The sequence below is a fragment of the Mytilus galloprovincialis genome, chromosome 8 (assembly GCF_965363235.1).
Source record: "Mytilus galloprovincialis chromosome 8, xbMytGall1.hap1.1, whole genome shotgun sequence".
Taxonomy (NCBI): domain Eukaryota; kingdom Metazoa; phylum Mollusca; class Bivalvia; order Mytilida; family Mytilidae; genus Mytilus; species Mytilus galloprovincialis.
The window spans coordinates 80681232-80699443 of record NC_134845.1 but is presented as its reverse complement, the minus strand read 5'-3'; the positions used below and the strand labels follow the sequence as shown (position 1 = coordinate 80699443).

General features: G+C 32.7%; 1 protein-coding gene across 2 annotated transcripts; it reads right to left on the bottom strand.

Annotated features, from left to right (window-relative positions):
* Nucleotides 1-1179: 1179 nt before the first annotated feature.
* Nucleotides 1180-16972, bottom strand: LOC143043563 (transcription intermediary factor 1-beta-like). Of its 2 annotated transcripts, XM_076215815.1 has the most exons (4): nt 16845-16972; nt 7750-7875; nt 5899-6689; nt 1180-1414 (listed from the first exon to the last, which is right to left on the bottom strand). In XM_076215815.1, exons 1-4 carry the CDS (start codon nt 16857-16859, stop codon nt 1405-1407), a joined length of 942 nt encoding a protein of 313 aa, XP_076071930.1. In that variant the 5' UTR covers nt 16860-16972; the 3' UTR covers nt 1180-1404. The 2 variants fall into 2 exon arrangements, with proteins under 2 accessions (XP_076071930.1, XP_076071931.1); XM_076215816.1 differs by lacking the exon at nt 5899-6689.
* Nucleotides 16973-18212: the final 1240 nt, after the last annotated feature.

The following is an 18212-nucleotide window of genomic DNA, read 5'->3' as shown; positions in this document are numbered from 1 at the left end:
CATTCAGTATAATAAATTAAATAACACATAGCTGAGAGGGTGATAGAGCAATTGGTATCCCTCGAAACAGCATTGTCAACTTCGGCTTCGTCGCGGTTGAGAATGTTTTCTCGGGGTGAGAATCTGCTCTATCACTATCTCAGCTATGTTTAATTTATATAATGTTATTTCCACAGTGTTAAATTTCGACCTTAAATTATAGTCAGTACATATGTTCCTAATATGCCGACGATAACACCCAAATGTACATGGTTGAAAGTAAAACATAATGTGAAAAGGATAACAGACGGAAAGTATTTCACCAACAGACGCCAGTGCTCAGATATAAACATATAATTATGCCAAGACAAAAAATCAACAGTTAAAATGTACGTAGGTTAACAGACAGTCGTCACACATGAAGTTTAAAGCTAAGATCATGGTATCTTGATGAAGTTTAATCTATAAAACGATCAAGCAGAAACTATGGTGACTACGCCATGCGAGTACTTGTGTATAAGTAAAGACAATAGTTTGCCGCTGTTAAACAGTCATAAATCGATTGAGACAAAACCTACTCCGGGTTACAAAGTGAAATCGAGGAAAACAACGAAACAATAGAAACAAACATAAATTATTTAATAAATATGAAAAAGTATGTCCAAATATGCCAATGTTACTGTCATACGAACTATATGATATTAACAATTTATATATGTATTCACTGAAGAGACATTAATTGTCGAAATCCGGATATGGTGTAAAAAACATTAGCACCTCATGTTTGTGGTTTACCATCGTTGCCGCCAGTTTATTGTTTTCTGTTTGGTATTAAATTAACATAAGATCCATTTTGTTTCATAGTGTGATCAATTTATTTGGCAATCGTCAATGGCAGTTAGCAGGGTTTAAGAACATCAGTTGTTCGATCTGTTAGTCAAATGCGGTTTTTTTAAATATACTTTTTAACTCTTTTGGTCTTTTTGAAAATTTTGTTTGTGCTGTATTTAGACCCTTCTACAACAAGATTTGTTTTACATTCAAACGTATAAAAATTGTGGGTTTTATTCAACGCAATCATACGTTTGAACGGGGTTTTTTTCAATTTAGACTTGTCTGTATTCATATAATTATAGCTTTCATATAAAAGTACTGTTGTTTTTATTTTAGGAAAACAATGACACTAAGACAAATATAACAAACTACTAAATAAATTTATAATTCTGCAAATGTCAATAATCATAATAAAATGTATAAATAACAATCACTTCAACTAAATCAATAAAAACAAATTAACAAATAATACTTAATCAAAAAGAGAAAAATAAAAACCGAACTAGAGTTAATATATAAATAGCAACTTTGGACGCAAATATTCTGCTTTCTTTTCATTGCAGATTATGCTGTACACTCCTGGCATTTCTTCTATTTTAATCTGTTAAATATAAGAATTTATATTTTCAGGAAAACAAATCTATCATATCATGTAAACTGCTTTAAGCAAATATAATGAGACATAGTCATATAATTGTGTATGTAGATGTATCTTAATGAGACTCTCAATAAGATCAATGTTGCATGCTCATACTCTATGGTTAATAGTTATAGGAAGATGTGGTATGAATGCCAATGAGACAACTCTTGATCCAAAAAAACAATTTATAAAAGTAAACCATTATGTCACAATATTTTAGATTTTAACGAGAGAAATTTATGTATTACTGAAAAATTATTACACCAAGGTTTTCGATATCACAAACTAGTCAAAACATTTAGTAGATTTGATCATCGGTATAAGGACATCATTCGTAAATATAGCTCAACATGCAGACTTCTTATACGTTCAGGTATTTCACATCTTAATTTTTATGGAAATATTCTTTATAAATCACAAAAATGTCAGTATTCACCTCAGAAGCTAACAAAACCTTTAAATAGACTTATTAAGAAGGGATATAGTTACGATAATGTTGTCAGGTTATTAAAGATTGCATATTTTGGCGTTAATATTGATTCACTTATACCGTCTTTGCATCGGAACTAAACACATTTATTTAAAAACCAGTTGTTGCCATGACACAGGTTATGTTCTTCTCATATATGTTATGATGGTATGATACTTAACCCCTAACGGGAAGGATTGTGCCTGATATTCATATGATGAAGACATAATCTTTCAATCAGTTTAATTGAAGTCTGGAGCTGGCATGTCAGTTATATTTTCAAGAATATTGGACATTTCCAAGCGAGAAAATCCAAGTTTTTTTAAGATTTTTTTTGGAAAAAACTCTGATAGTTTTAAATTGCTCACCGAGATATAATTTATTATGACACATGATATCTCGTGTGTGTGTTTTAATTAAATTAAATTTTGGTAAATTGACATAACCTCGGTTTTGAATGTATATGTGTTATTCTATTGTTCACTTTTTTTATCGAAATATATGATCGGCAGTACGGTATATCAAATTCATAAACAAAATACGTCATTTTGATACATTTTTCTGTATCAGATCTCTTAAAATTCGATAGAACTTTGAATAACAATTACAACTTTTTATTTCTAAATAATGAAAGTTGACAAAGCAGAAACTTTTATAAACTTCAGGGCCAACATTAAAAATATCTTTGTTTCCCCTCTCCCGACTGAGGTTGTTAGGGTATGGGTAGGTAGGTAGGCAAATTATTTTATTTTATTCCTTGATATGGTTTTCTATATTGAATTTGTACAAAACTCAACTGGTTAGGCTCAAGTCAAGTAAAGTGGGGTATTTCCTGTATTCTAATTCAGTGTACACCCCAGTTTTCTGGTGTTAAAAAAAACAGTATACAGGGACCTCCCTTTTTTCCTATTCATTTAATGTAATGAAATCTACAAAAGTGCACATTCTACTTGTGATAACCATGCTTAATGATTGCAAGTGTTTTTTTAGTTAAAAAATCAAGCTTATTGCAAGTCTAATTTGATGCATAACTCACAACAAAACAATTCCTTTGTTCACCAATTCATACCTTGATCATCAATTATGAGATGACAAAAAGATACATGCTGGGAACAGTATATATATATATATGTTCCTGATGTATGTTAATCACTTGGGAATTAAAATTCAATGAATAATTTTTTTTAAATAGAAGTGAACATAATTCAGTTATGTTTAGTTACACCTGGATCTTGCAGCTTGGTCAATTGATTCCTTAACAAAGATTTGTATGTTTTTTCGAGTTCTAGAAGAAACAAGGCTTCACTTTATATTCATGTTTTGTATTTCCTAAAATACTTTTAATAAATATTTACGAATTCTACTGATGCAGTTATATACGTGGCCTTTTGTAATTTTCACGCCATAAATTAAAAAAGGAAACCCCATTTAAACTGGGTTTGTTTTACACCAGAAAACAGGGATGTTCCCTGAAAGCAGGGACTACATGTATCCCACATTTCCTGACTTGTGCCCGACCTGTTCAAAGACAAAGTAGATAGATTTTAAAGCACGAGTCAGACCATTTTTACTCAAAGTCTTTAAGATTTTAACCTTTAAACAGGAACAGAGGTTAGACACAAAGCAAATCAAGATGCAATCAGCGAATTGAAAGATGCTTCAGTTTTGTTTTTTTTTCATAAAAGATCACCCTTGCACAGAAACAAATCGTTTGGCAAAGCATTTTGTTTGTTTTCCTTGATTCCGAATCATGTAGACGCTTCAATGCAAAAATACCTTGATTTAAAACGCTCGTTGACTACAGCATCGGAAAGGTATCACCAAAACCCAACGCTCGTTGACTACAGTATCGGAAAGATACACCAATAACCAAAATAGAAGAAGAAAAAATAGTGGACAAGAATGGCCAATAAAAATTTTCGGGTCGCGGTGATTTTATCGGGTCGTTCGGGTGAGGGGAAACAAACAATATTTTATTTTTGGCCAAGTCAACCTTTCTATTCTGTCGATCCATTTGTATTCTGTACATACGACACCTGTCGAACGGAGGTTTGGAGTATGCTTTTCAAAATGCAGTTGACAACAGAAAACATTGATTTAAAAAAAGAAATTTCTTGATAATTAGATTGGTTCATTATTTTTCAATCTTATCTGCTATGGAAAAATTAACTGCGACGAAAAATAGAATTTTTATGATTTTTTTATAGTCAAAGGTGAAATGACTACAATAGAAACATAGAGGGAAAAGAAAAAAATATGAACGCTTTTTTCAAATGGCCATTGACAACAGTAAACGCTGACTTAAATTTGTTTTTTTGAAGAATCATATTTGGAAATCCTCCTAAAAGTTCACTTGCGATGGAAATTTTTTTTATTACATTTAAGGTAAAAAAAAAAAGTATATATTACAAATTATAACAGGTTATAAGTTTTTCCCATTTAAATCAATGATAAATATTTATACGATTTGTCAATGACATATCACGTGTTCTGATTAATGTAAAAAATACATGTCCTTCATTATTGTGTATGACTGCTAGTAGTCTGTTATCATTTATGTATTATTGTCATTTTGTTTATTTTCTTTGGTTACATCTTGATTAGTTAAAGTGTATTGTCGAGGTTCATTGCCAAGGTAGACATCAACCTTTTTTCAGTCATTTCCACACATTAATTACATATAACTTCACAGACTTCAACACAGTTTTCATTATTATGAAAGGTTTAACGGGTGAGATAACTTTGTAATCGTTATACTCCTGTTATTAAATGTACTTAAATTATATTAATGTTCTGATTTCTAAATTAAGGTTTATGACCCCTTCTGTAGTCAGTTTAGTATGAACGTTTCAAACCGCAATAGTATCAAAACAGCAAATGTAATGAATAAAGAGTAGGGTCATTTGTACATTTACTAAGAGGAAACTTGGTGCAAAACATTATTATTTACGGTTTTATTGCATTTAATAGAAAAGAGGGACTTGGTGGAAAATAATTTATATAGAAATTCCCCAGACCTTAAGTACAGCGATTTTTGTTATAAAATTTTAAACATAGATTACTTTATTTTCTATGATGTGCTAGCGTTTATTGTTTACAAAAAGTTCTAAACAACTTTTAAATTTAAAAAAAAACGTGTGCTAAGTTACTAAAGTCGAGCGAACCCTAAAAGGTGTACTTGATTTAGTCCATATTTATATTTGTTTCAACCAATAACTGAATAAATAAACTTGTTTTAAGGAAATCAATGCTAGCACTGCATGCAATAATCATCTATCTGTCAGTCGTCGAATTTCCAATTATGAGAGTACAAGGGGAAAGGCTATGAATTTTCTATGAAATTTCCATTAAGCATTTAAGGTTCATCATAACCTTCTGACTAAAATGGCCGTATTTAAACCACAAATTTTACTCTAGGAAAAGACAAACCTTCGCACCTGGAAAAGCTTTAAGGGATGGCAGGAACTAGATAAATAAATTTTAAATGCATTTTATGTTTCAGAAAATTATAAACTTAACTAGATTTTGCTATTCAGTTTTTTTTTCGTTCCTGCAGAAGGTACCAATATAAACTAAGTAGGGAAAGAGGTTTGAGAATCTCCTCTCATACAATTCATGTTATAAGTAGTATTGATTTAAATGGACAATAGACATCTGCAAACAATAGGTGATTTAAACTGTGTAACTGAGTGGACAGTATCAAATGAAACTCGGGTGTTTTGTTTATTTTGCTACCATCTACAGACTGGAAAAAAACTGCACATCAAAATCCAGGAAAGTTTTAAATTTTCTAAAACGTATACTACATATAACTTTTATATGTCTAGTTCCTGCCATGCCTTAAAACTTTCAAAGGTATATCAGTTTGTTTGTACTCAAACTAAATTTTGAGGTGTAAACACCACCATATTTTTCACTTCCTTATGCTGAACCTTAATCAACACAAGGGTACATAATCCTTAAATGTAAATCTTACTTCTTTCTGTACTCCTGCAAAGAATGAATGGTTTCATCGAGAAACCCTTTTAGATCTGGCGCCCGTGTGTGATATGGTTCTATATCATCCTGTGCCTCATTGGTCAGATCGCACATATCCCTCTTTAGGGTTTGATAAGACATCAAGAATGATACTGCATGCTCTTCTGACAAAAGTGTTTTAAGACTTTCATACACAGCTGTTTGTTTTCTGTGAATTCTTTCTTTATTTTTTAAGACACTTTGTAGCTCCTCTTTTTTCCACTGAGCTACATCCTGAACTTCGTTGACTTTGATATCAGCTTTTGTGCTAATTAGCTTTTGTAAATCCTTTTCAAAAGAACGGATCTTAGCAACAGCCATTTCTGATTCGTTATCCAAATTTGGTATGTGGACCATCTTTGTTTTCTCAGCCAATTTTGACACGCTCTGAAGTTTGGCTTTCATATCTGTTAGTTTGGTTTTGGCTAGTCTTTTAATTTCTTCGGATTTTTCTTTCATACCGGACAAGCCATGTTCCTTGTGATCGGAAGTAACGCATATGTTGCATACCAACGTATTGCATTTAATGCAGTAAAACGTGAATTCAGATTTGTGTAATTCGCATCTTAATTTAACTGCTGATGGATTAACACTTTTTAAGTCGATAACGGAGTGTTTTTTTGAAGGTGGTAGTTTATCATGATTTTCTCTACATGGTTTACAAAATGCTGACTTGCAGTCATAGCAGAAGAAAATACCTTTGTTTTCACAAAAGACACAAATGCTTGTTGAAGTCTGTGCTGAAGATATCTAAACAACGATACATTAAGGAGAATTATTTTCAAATCGATGTCTCACCGAAAGTGTACCTGTTGAAATCTCAAAAGTGTATGCCATTCACAGTGGCGGATCCAGAAATTTTCATAAGTGGGGGCACATTGACTGCCTAAGAGGAGGCCCTCTCTTAACATGCTGAGGTGAATCCCTATCTAATCAACCAATTTTTCCCAAAAAAAGGGGGACACGGGCCCCCTAGGCTCCCTCTGTTTTAGATATCCTATAGTATTTGTCGTTGATAGAATATGTTCGTTGTTGTTCTCCAGTTTGCATGTTAAGTCGACTATTATATTATTTGTTTATGCGTTTCCCTGATAGAATGTAATTGTGTCTGTTTGTGTTCTATTTTAGACTCGTTGTTGTTGTCAGTTATTTAACATTGTGTTTTTCTGTCACGAAGTGTTTTAGCGTTAATGTTTTGTTATGGCAAAAAGGCCAAACATTCCTACATCTACAGATTCATAGATCGATTGAATGATTGGATGTTGATCTTTAACGCCAATTTCAGCACCATTCGCTTACCGTGGTGGGCTGTTTTCATATTAGGAAGAAGCCGGATTCCCACCCTAAATAAGCAACGACCTACGGCAGGAAAACTGACAATCATAATTACAAACTTGAAAAAGATTTACAAAAACTTGCAATAAAGATTAGTAGAAAAACAATATTGAGGTACATGTACTAGTATTTATTGGTCAAACAGACAATAATAAACCATCCAAGGTCAAGAGCCTAGTTCTATAGGTGTCTTAATTTATTTCCAGTCAGTCATTTGGTATTGATAACAGATTTGTTGTATTCTTTATTTGATTCAATCCCCAGACATTTGAGAAAATGTTATACATGTTATATGACAAAGAACCTCTTCCACTGTTGATGATTGTTTCAAACCTAGTGTATTCCTTGTTTTTGTGTTGCATTGTTGCTGTCTCATTGACGCATTTTAAAATTCATCTTTGAAGAAACGGAGCAAAAGTAGAAATATGTATGTTGTATATGGTCGAAAAGATCTGATAAACCAAAAAAATCTTACGTCTCTTGAAGATTGTGATGGTGTACATGATGTTTTTGGTTGTAAATTTTCTATGCCCATAAGCTTTTCATCCATTTCCTTCTTTTGTTCAGCCAATTTAGCTAGTATTTCCGTTAACTGCCAGTTCTATTAAATAAAAATCATTTGACGTATATATATATGTATAAACAGTAAACAAGTGCATTTTTTTCCCGTTTATGACGGAATGAATCTTTATGAAGACGTCTCGAGTAGTTCAGATAAAAAGAACTTATTTTGCACTCATACCTGAAGATACCCTTTTCTTTTATAAACGATACATCGTTCAAGTAAAATACACAATAAAAAGCAGTACTACTATAAACAAGTCATTCTCCGCCAGTTATATATTAAGTAAAATTAAGATAACAAAGAAGATACTTCACTGTTGCAGTTTTTAGTACAAATATACTTCAGAAAGTACAAAACAAAACTAGCAAAAAAATTACGACTGATCGTTGTGCTACAGAAAGGCTATAACGAAAATGATCTATATCAAAAATGGAATCCAAAACAGTTGTACACCTTCCAAGTGTGGCACAGGTTCCTTAACTACAATCCCGTTTTCTTTTCAAGAATGTGTCAAACCGAATTTGACTATTTACCGCGTTTGTAATAACATGAGCAACACGATGGTTGCCCATATGGAGAAGGATCTGCTTACCCTTCCGGTGCCCCTAAGATTAATCCCAGGTTTTGATGGGGTTCGTGTTGCTAAGACTTTAGTTTTCTTTGTTGTGTCTTGTGTAATAGTATGTTTTATCGGTTTGTTAAAGGGATGTGTAGTTCATTCATAAATAAAATGGATTAATGATTTTGATTCCCAATAAGGATTAATTTCAAAGATATGGTGAGTAAATATTTGTTTATAATATGAACCTGGTGATACAGCATGTCTTGTTACAATTATATGATATACATGAATATATACACAACAGAAATTACATGTAGGGAGTTGAGAGCAGTGTACATATTATTATTTAATCAGTATCAAAGAGGTCATTGCACTGACCTGACCACGCAAAATATATATTTATATACAAAAAATGTCACACATAGTGGAAAAAGCTTCGATTTTCGTATTCGGTTTAAGATATTTGAGCAAAAACTGCATTTCATGTTTTATCATATTTAAAATCACCGATTTACTTATCCCTTTCTTTTGATATTTTGCGATATTTCTAGTTTTCCAGATAACCCATTTCGTGATTAAAAGCACCGTATCTAAAATTTGGGTATAAGATGCATCTGCATTAATGACCCCAAAAATCATACTTGTTTCCGATTTTTGTAATTTTTGGATATTTAATTTTGAACAAAATTCCCTTATTTTCTCAAAAATTTCCCGCCAAACGTCTTCCACCAGTTTACAATAAATAAAAAGATGAAATAGTGATTCTTTTTCATTGCAAAAGTGACACTTCCCGTTTGAGCGATTCATTTTTTGTAATTTTTCTTCAGTGTAAATTATATTATGTAGTAACTTCCATTGAAATTGTTTAATTTTCCTGTTAGCTAAATTGTTATTCAAAGTTTCCCAAATGTAATCCCATGGTAGTTCATTCCCAAAATGTAAATTCCACTTCAACTGACTATTTGGAGCTGTTTTATTCTCATAAAAGTATCTAATATCTTTAAGGCATAATTTTTTGGCATCAACGACAACTCCATTTTTTATAAATTGACAAGAATTTATTATTTTTATAGGTCTATCAGAATTACTTTGTATGCTAGAATCTGTTTTTAAAACGTCAATTTGTTGAGGTGTTAACGAAGATTTAATGCGACTATATTGTGCAATCCAATTCCTTTTATCTTTAAGACTTTTAAAAATATCAAAAGAAGTTTTAAAGGATTTATTGTTTAAGTCCCATATATCTTTAATTTTTTTTTTTATTCCACTGGATGCAAAGTTTGCAAAATATAATGCATGTCCCTTGAACTTAAATTGACAATTGCCGAAAATATTTTCTTCTAAAAGGTCCTCTTTCGTGACCGATTTTTGGATTTTCTGTAAGTCAGTCCAGGAAATTAAAAGTTCTTTATAATATTTGGACATTTGTATTTGCCTAAAACATGTAGTGTCCGAACAAGAACATATAAAAAAATCTGTATCATATTTTTCGTCTAGTGACGTTAACCAGTATTTTCCTATTGCATTTCATTTTTGTGTTTTTGAGTTGACAATACTGTACATACTTTCCACTTGTTTTGATTTAATAAAGTCCCTTAAGTTTATCATTCCTATCCCCCCTTTTTCTTTCGGTAAACAGCACACTGTTCTAGCGATTTGGTTTGTTTTCCCATCCCATATAAAGGACCATACAATATTATTTATTTTTTTTCGTATATATCCGGGACGTGGTAAATGATCACTCGACCAGAAATTTAATGTAATAGCAAAGATCGGCTGTACTATAAATGAAATTAACATAACAAAAGACTTGATGTACGATAAAATTAAAACTGCTTAATAAATACAGGTAGCCTTTGTGAGAAATAAATAACGATAAAAACATACATTATTTAAATAATTATATATGGTGAGAGGTATAGATATATAGATCGATAATGATTGCAGGTACATGTACATTTGTCCAAGGATAGATAATATTTATAAAGGTGGATGTTAATAATTTATAGTGGGAGGTTTTTTTTTCTCATTTGCTTTTTCCCCGACAAATGAGTCTGTAAAAATTGGGGCCCCCTTAGTTGTTTCCCTGGGCAACTGAGGGTTGATGTAACAGGTGATTGTTAATAAAATATGTTTAATATTATAAAAAAAAATTTAAAAAAAATTGACAAATCGGTTTGATGAGTACACCACAAATAATATTAGTCATGAATACTTGATTGAATATAACCTTGGGATGTATCTATGGTGAACGTTCCAAAACGGGCCGCATTGAAGAGTAGATGAGTGTTTTAAGGCGACTTTAGTTGAAAGTTGTCACAGTTGAAATTTCTTATCGTAGTAAAAGTTAAAGCTCTTGACAACGCCGAATAATTCTTTCTTATTGATCTTAATCTTCGATCGTAGATCTGAATGATAAAGCTTGGCGTACGTTTTTTTTTTTGTCCTCCTTGTACAATTATGTACCTTGCCAGTTAACACACCTGTCCAATACGTCACTCGTTCTCTTGGTACAATTATGTACCTTACAAGTTGGTCTTACAGACTTAAACTTGTCATATAAGGTACAACAATACGGATCACCTTGTAAACGTACAAGTCCGTATTTCTAACAGGCAACAACCTGTTCTTTATTACACTTAGTAATATTATCTAATATATACGAGATAGCGATCTTGAATATCAACGTACCGTACCTTGGTCTTATGTCTCCGTAGACTTGTGACAATCGACCCTGAGCAAGGAATCTCTCTTGCTTATATACCCCAATGGTAACTGTACCATTCTTAAAGGAGGGTTGTTCTACCAAAGTGCCATGTTACTAGTATCCGAGTTTCCTTTGGAACACCCCTTCACATTTGACCTGACACAAGGTTTACCCGCGAAACATCTGATTCTTTTCTCTGTTTATTATAGTTCATATAAATGTATACAATACGGCTTCTGCTGAACTGTAACTAATGCAAAGTATTAACCTATGATACAAACTCATCACATAACTTACGCCTCAAAAATACCTAAACCTTAAAACGGATAAAACATAAAAAATACTATGTACACATTTTAATTCAGATAAATGTACAAAATTTATTCAGCAATATAGTCTGCCATCCATGCTGGTTTTCGCATTGTACGGCGCCCTTCAGGACTATTTTCTTGTGTATCTTCCTCGGGCAACGTTGCCTTGTGAACAGCAATGTCTTGTAAATAAGGAGTCTCTTCTTTGTCATCTTCGGCATTATTGTTTTCAGCGTATAAGGGACTAATAGTGCTATGATTTTGTTCTGTCTTTAATGTCTGTTTGTTCTTTTTCTTTAGTCTGTCGACCTGTAAAACTAGTGGTTTCCCTCTGTCTACAGTCAACTTTATACGTAAAGTCCCCATATTTTTCTAGACTTTTGAAAGGACCCTTCCAGAAACTAGTCAGTTTTGAAGAAATCCCAGGTTTCTTTACTGGAAAATAAATATACACCTCGTCATCTTTTCTGAAATTTTGGTATGACAATTTGAGGTCGTGATAGTGTTTCTGTCTTCGAATTTACCCTTAGGTTTAACCTCTGACAAAACTGTGAGAGTGTTCTAACTTCTCCTTAAGCTCCCTAGCCCACTTATGTGCAGGTATGTCTTTAACGGATGGTTGTATTTCATACATAAAATCTAAAGGAGTTGAAAGATCTCTACCTAACATGATACTTTTTGGCGTTTGTTCAGTCGTCTCGTGTTATGATGCTCTTAATGCCATCATGACAAAAGCAATGAAGAATAGGATCCCAGTTACGGCAACCAGTCCGGTACCCACGAATGCAGTTTAAAAAAAATATATAACCTTTATTTAAAATGGTGTAGTGTTATTATTGCACTAGTTCTGTAACTGAATGTAGATTTATTTGAAAGGGTAGGCTTTCTAGTTTGAATTTCTGTAAATCATTTGTGTGACTTAAATGCAATATGGCATCAGTTTATAGACTAAATAGCCTTTATTCTTCCCCGAAAGTAGACAGAGTGAGACTGACCCTATTATCAATGAAACAAAATTTTGAAACGGAATACCTGTCATGAGGCACTGAGATTGTACTTCGACACTTCAAAACAAATGCCTGACATGAACTAGAAGTTCCAAGGTGGCTATCAAAATTATTAATTGAACAGGACCCCATTTATTTACTATGATTTTCAATGGGACAATTAAATGGGTCCCCGTACCATGTATTCATCCCAGTCTCTGGTTCTTATCCACAATGTATTTAACATTGTTGCAAGAGTCTTATTAAATCTTGCAACCATACCATCAGATTTCGGATGATATGGGGTGGTACGTGTCTTCTAAATGTTTGCCAGACGACACATCTCTTGAAACAAAATCTTTCAAATTGCCTGCCTTGATCTGAGTGTATCCAATGAGGAACATCAAATCTTACAATGACTTCTTCAACTATAATGTAAGCCACATATCTGGCATGGCAAAAGATTCAGTCCACTTAGTGTAGTAGTCAGAAACTACCAATTTATATGTTTTGCCATCCTCTGTTTCGGGCAACTCACCACGGATATCTGTGGCTATCCTTTCCATTGGCCCATTAGCTTCTACTAAAGCCATTGGAGGTCTTTTGGACCTTTGTGAACTTTTTCGCTCTGCACAATTTTGTCCTGACGTCATTTTGTAACCCAGGCCAATAATGAGATTGTCTAATTTTTGCCAAAGTTTTATGAATACCTAAATGAGCAGAACATGTATCATTATTTAAAACCTTTCAGCGTTGTGATAAAGGAATGATAGCCTGCATTTAAACAATTTTTGTTTCAGGGTCTTCGAACCGTCTGTAGATAAGTCCGTCTCTTAACTCTAAATTGTTCCATTGATTCCAAAGTGATCTTAAGAAACTCCTTTATCAGAAATATCTTTGCTATCAGGTCGTTCATCTATTTCTATCAATTATGTCACTTTTTCAGGCTATGATCATTTTTCTGAATTTCTTTAAAAAAAGATCATGATGTGCACTGTTATCATCTTTGTCATTACTACCATCAACACGGGTGATAGCATTAACAGTGTCATGTTGGTCTTCAGTCTCAGTCGAAACAGTCTATTTTTCTAAACCGGAATGATACCCGCATTGTTTGCAGGGGGTGCGACTAAGTGCGTCTGTATTCCTTTGTCGAGTTCCTGGTTGATTTTTGGATTTGCACCTCTGTCATTCTGGGTTCTTGAAGTAAGCAACCACTTTAATGATCCGTGATCAGTTCTTACTCTGAACTTTCTACCGTGTAGTTATGGTTTAAAATGTTTAACATGAGTTTGAAAGAGTACGACTAGCGTAAGCCACAACATGATTCTAGCCCTTCGTCAGATTTCTGAGACAGGACAACTCCGACTGCCAAATTACTTGCATCAATTTTCAAAATGAATTCTTTATTTAAATCTGGATATTTAAGAACTGATACGTTTACTAATTTACCTTTCAATTGATCAAAAGATTCTTGACATTCTGAAGTCCTGTTATTGTCGAGCCTGCAACTTTTGTTGCAGAAAGCTCTACATACGGATAGTGATCAGGCGGCGGCGGCGGTGGCGGCGGCGCCGTTAGCTAACTTTCTAAAAGCTTTATATTTTAGAAGGTGGAAGTCCTAGATGCTTCTTACTTTGTAAATAGATGCCTCATGTTACGAAGTTTCCGTCAGTCACATGTCAAATGTCTTTGACCTCATTTTCATGGTTCAGTGACCACTTGAAAAAAAAGTTCAGATATTTTGTAATGTTGAATTCTCTATTATTATAAGTAATAGGATAGTTATATTTGGTATGTGCGTACCTTGCAAGGTCCTCATGCCCATCAGAAAGTTTTCACTTGACCTCGACCTCATTTCATGGATCAGTGAACAAGGTTAAGTTTTGGTGGTCAAGTCCATATCTCAGATACTATAAGCAATATTCGGTGTATGGAAGGACTGTAAGGTGTACATGTCCAACTGGCAGGTGTCACCTGACCTTGACCTCATTTTCATGGTTTAGTGGTTATAGTTTTTGTGTTTTGGTCTGTTTTTCTCATACTTTATGCAATAGGTCTACTATATGTGTTGTATGGAATGATTGTAAGGTGTACATGTATAGCGGGCAGATGTCATCTGACCTTGACCTCATTTTCATGGTTGAGTGGTCAAAGTTAAGTTTTTGAGTTTTGGTCTTTTTATCTAATACTATATGCCATAGGTCAACTATATTTGGTGTTTTGAAATATTTTATGATCTATATGTCAGTCGCACAGGTTTTATTTTACCTCGACCTCATTTTCACGGTTCATTGCTCAGTGTTTAGTTTTTGTGTTTTGGTCCATTTTTCTTAAACTATAAGTAACTATATTTGTTGTATGAAAGCATTATTAGCTGTACATGTCTGCCTGGCATGGGTCATCTGACCTTGACCTCATTTTCATGGTTCATTGGTCTTTTTGTAGTTATCTTGGTTAATGTTAAGTTTATATGACAGTTTTTAATAAAGCTTTATACTTAGGACTATCAACATAATATCAATGATTAGTAAAGAAGGCGAGACTTTCAGTGTGTGCACTCTTGTTTTGTTAAATGGTTTAGCAATATTTTGATATTATCCATGTTGGGGACTTTTATAGCCGATTTGATGTATGGGTTTTTCTCATTGACTAAGTCCGTACAGTTGCCTATAGTTGCAATCATCCACTTTATCCAAAATTTGGCATCATACTTCAACTGCTTTATGTAATATATAAGCTGTTATTTCTGTAAAAGTTCAACAAAAACATTGCGGTTTGATAAGTTGAAAATATGTGGGTCTGCTCCTGATCATATTGAATGCACATATACTGAGCCAAAAAAGTTAAGCAACACTTATTTTAAATATTTTTTTTTGTTGTTTCTGGAAAAAAAATATTTAAACATCATTAATATAATCCTTAGTTTTACCTGTAATTCAAAACAGACGTACTTTTTCCTGGGGATTTATTTCGCGCCATTTCAGCTTTGAACGTGTAATTGATGTTTTACCTTCTGTGCCTGTACTTTTCAAACGATTTAAAAAAAATCTTTTTCACTAACGTTCAGAAAAACACCATTGGTAAGAAAAACACATACACCTTTGACAAAATTGCATGGGGCGTCAACCAGGCCTCCACGAAAATGACCGTCAGAAAGCTCTTGGAATGGTTGATGCCGGAATGAGTGTTGCTGACATCGTGGCTCGATTTAATGTGCATAAGGCAACAGTTTAGAGACTAACAAACAGATATCGACAAATTGCAACTGCACAGGAAAGGTCGATATCTCGTAGACCAAAATAAAACTATCGTCAAGGGAGGAGCGCTACCTTCGCTTTACGTCAACACGTGACATTGTTTTCCGGCCACAAAAGTAGTGCATTGACTAAGGGCAGCTGCTGGTGTGCCTGCCAATCCTTCATTGGTGCACTTAGGGCATGGCTGAGAAATTGATTTTGAATAACGCTATACTAATTTCTGCATTTTGACCCTTCCGCGCTCCATACAAAGAAAATCCTAATGAATGTGAGTGATAAACATTCATGTTGCTTCTGACATGTCATAATTCCATTTTGTTATTATTAAAATTATATGTTGTTATGATTTTGTAATAAAATAAAATTTCACATTTTTGTTGCTAAACTTTTTTTGGCCCAGTATATATATACTGGGCCAAAAAAAGTTTAGCAACAAAAATGTGAAATTTTATTTTATTACAAAATCATAACAAAATATGTTAACATTTTATTGATTACAAAATGGAGTTTCATTTCATATATATATGTGAATTTAATTATGCCACCTCTATCATGTCTATTAACATAATCCTGATGGTAGGACAAAGTTTTTTTATGATGACATTGTTAATATCCTACCACTTTCTACTACATGACCTATATATAGGTCATGTAGTAGAAAGTGGTAGGATATTAACAATGTCATCATAAAAAAACTTTGTCCTACCATCAGGATTATGTTAATAGACATGATAGAGGTGGCATAATTAAATTCACATATATATATGAAATGAAACTCCATTTTGTAATCAATAAAATGTTAACATATTCTTCAACCTAAAGGTGTATGATCACGATTATTATATAAGACTTTTTTATGTATAAATTATGGTTAGAAATTCTTTATTTAAAGAACTGCATGTCTGATATATTGTTTCCAGACCCCCTTTTTCAAAGTCCTGATTCCAAAAATTGGTTTTGCTGCTGTGGCCATAACAACAACTGCGAGTTCAAGTTACACTTAGGTCTTGTCATTTTCTTTATTCATCCGATAGTTTCATCAATATTATTATTCAAATAATCCTTTTTTTCCAAAATTTACTTTCGGTTTTGAGTTTTACTTCCTCTTATTTCACCATTTTTTGTCCTTTAAAATGTATTTAAACATAATGTTTAAGATTCTAAATAACATTTACTTACGCCTTTATCTGCCATCTTTCACCACACAAAGATTCAAAATGAATTAATTACTTAAATTTGTTTGGAATTCTAAGTTTACTTCTTGACAGTTCTTAGGACATCACAGATTTTAAACTATACAGAGTTATCTACCATGTTAAGTAAACAATCTATTATTGTTGTCTCCTTTTTCCCACAAATATTTCAATTTTCAATTTTTTGTATGATAATTTTTTCAAAAAGTCATACATTTCAATTCATGCAATGCATTTGTGTTTTGAATAAAAACTTTGATTTCCAAAATATAGTGTCAACTTAAACAGAAACTATATACAAAGCCGACACTTGGTTACATCTATGGGTTAAGTTAAGCGACCCTCGTTGATATCGACCCTCGTTGACACAACACATTTTTTACCAAAAATTTCCCGTTAAGATCCAACTCCTAATGATTCTATGTATTATTTAAGAATTGAAAACTTCTTTTTTTTAAATTCCAACAATGGAAATTTTGGCGGTTCTGGCAAAATAGCCTCTTAGACACGGAAAACTTCAAAATGTTTTACAAGTGTTAAAAAAACAATGTTTGTTTTGGTGTATTTTTTAGTCGATGCTGCTAACTACAAGTGCACATAAGACTTGATAGATGTTGTTGGGGTTGGGTTTTTTTTTAAATAAATGTTTTATTAAATGTATTTTAGCGATTATATCTCTGTTTTGTTGTAGTATAATGCACTATATAAGAACGCACTTGTTAGTGCATTTTGGGTTGATCAACAGAGATCAATAGAAAGATGTTGAATAACGGACAATTTTGCAAGCATTGAAAATTTTAATTTCTGTCCTGTTTCTCATTTAAAATGCGTGCCGCAATTCGCAATTAAATATATTAAGTTATAAACGAAGGTACAGATAAAACAACTTGCCTCAGAAATAAGACCGACCAATTATCTAATAGTCATTGGGGTGTAAAAGCGTTGACCGAAACACATGTTGTATCACGGAGTACTATATAGTATAATTTTCAATTTGATTAATTAACCAATTAGTCTATGATCACTTATAATAAACTTGTCATTTTATGTTCTATGCACTAGATACCCGGTACATACCCAGCTAACACAAAATTATGTGTGAATTTCTGATGTAAACAAAATGTCTTTAAATTATTTTTGTGAAAATATTTCTGATAAACATATATATTACCAGTCAATAATATCATAAAATTATTTTGTTTGCTAATATAAAAACATTTTTTTGTAAATATTTTAATATATAAATAAATATTCTTTGCTGATGTTTTTTAAACGTTTAATAGACAGTTTTATAAATCAGAACATGTATGTCGAAGAGACATTTCTTTACAATCTTCAACAAATATCTGATGGA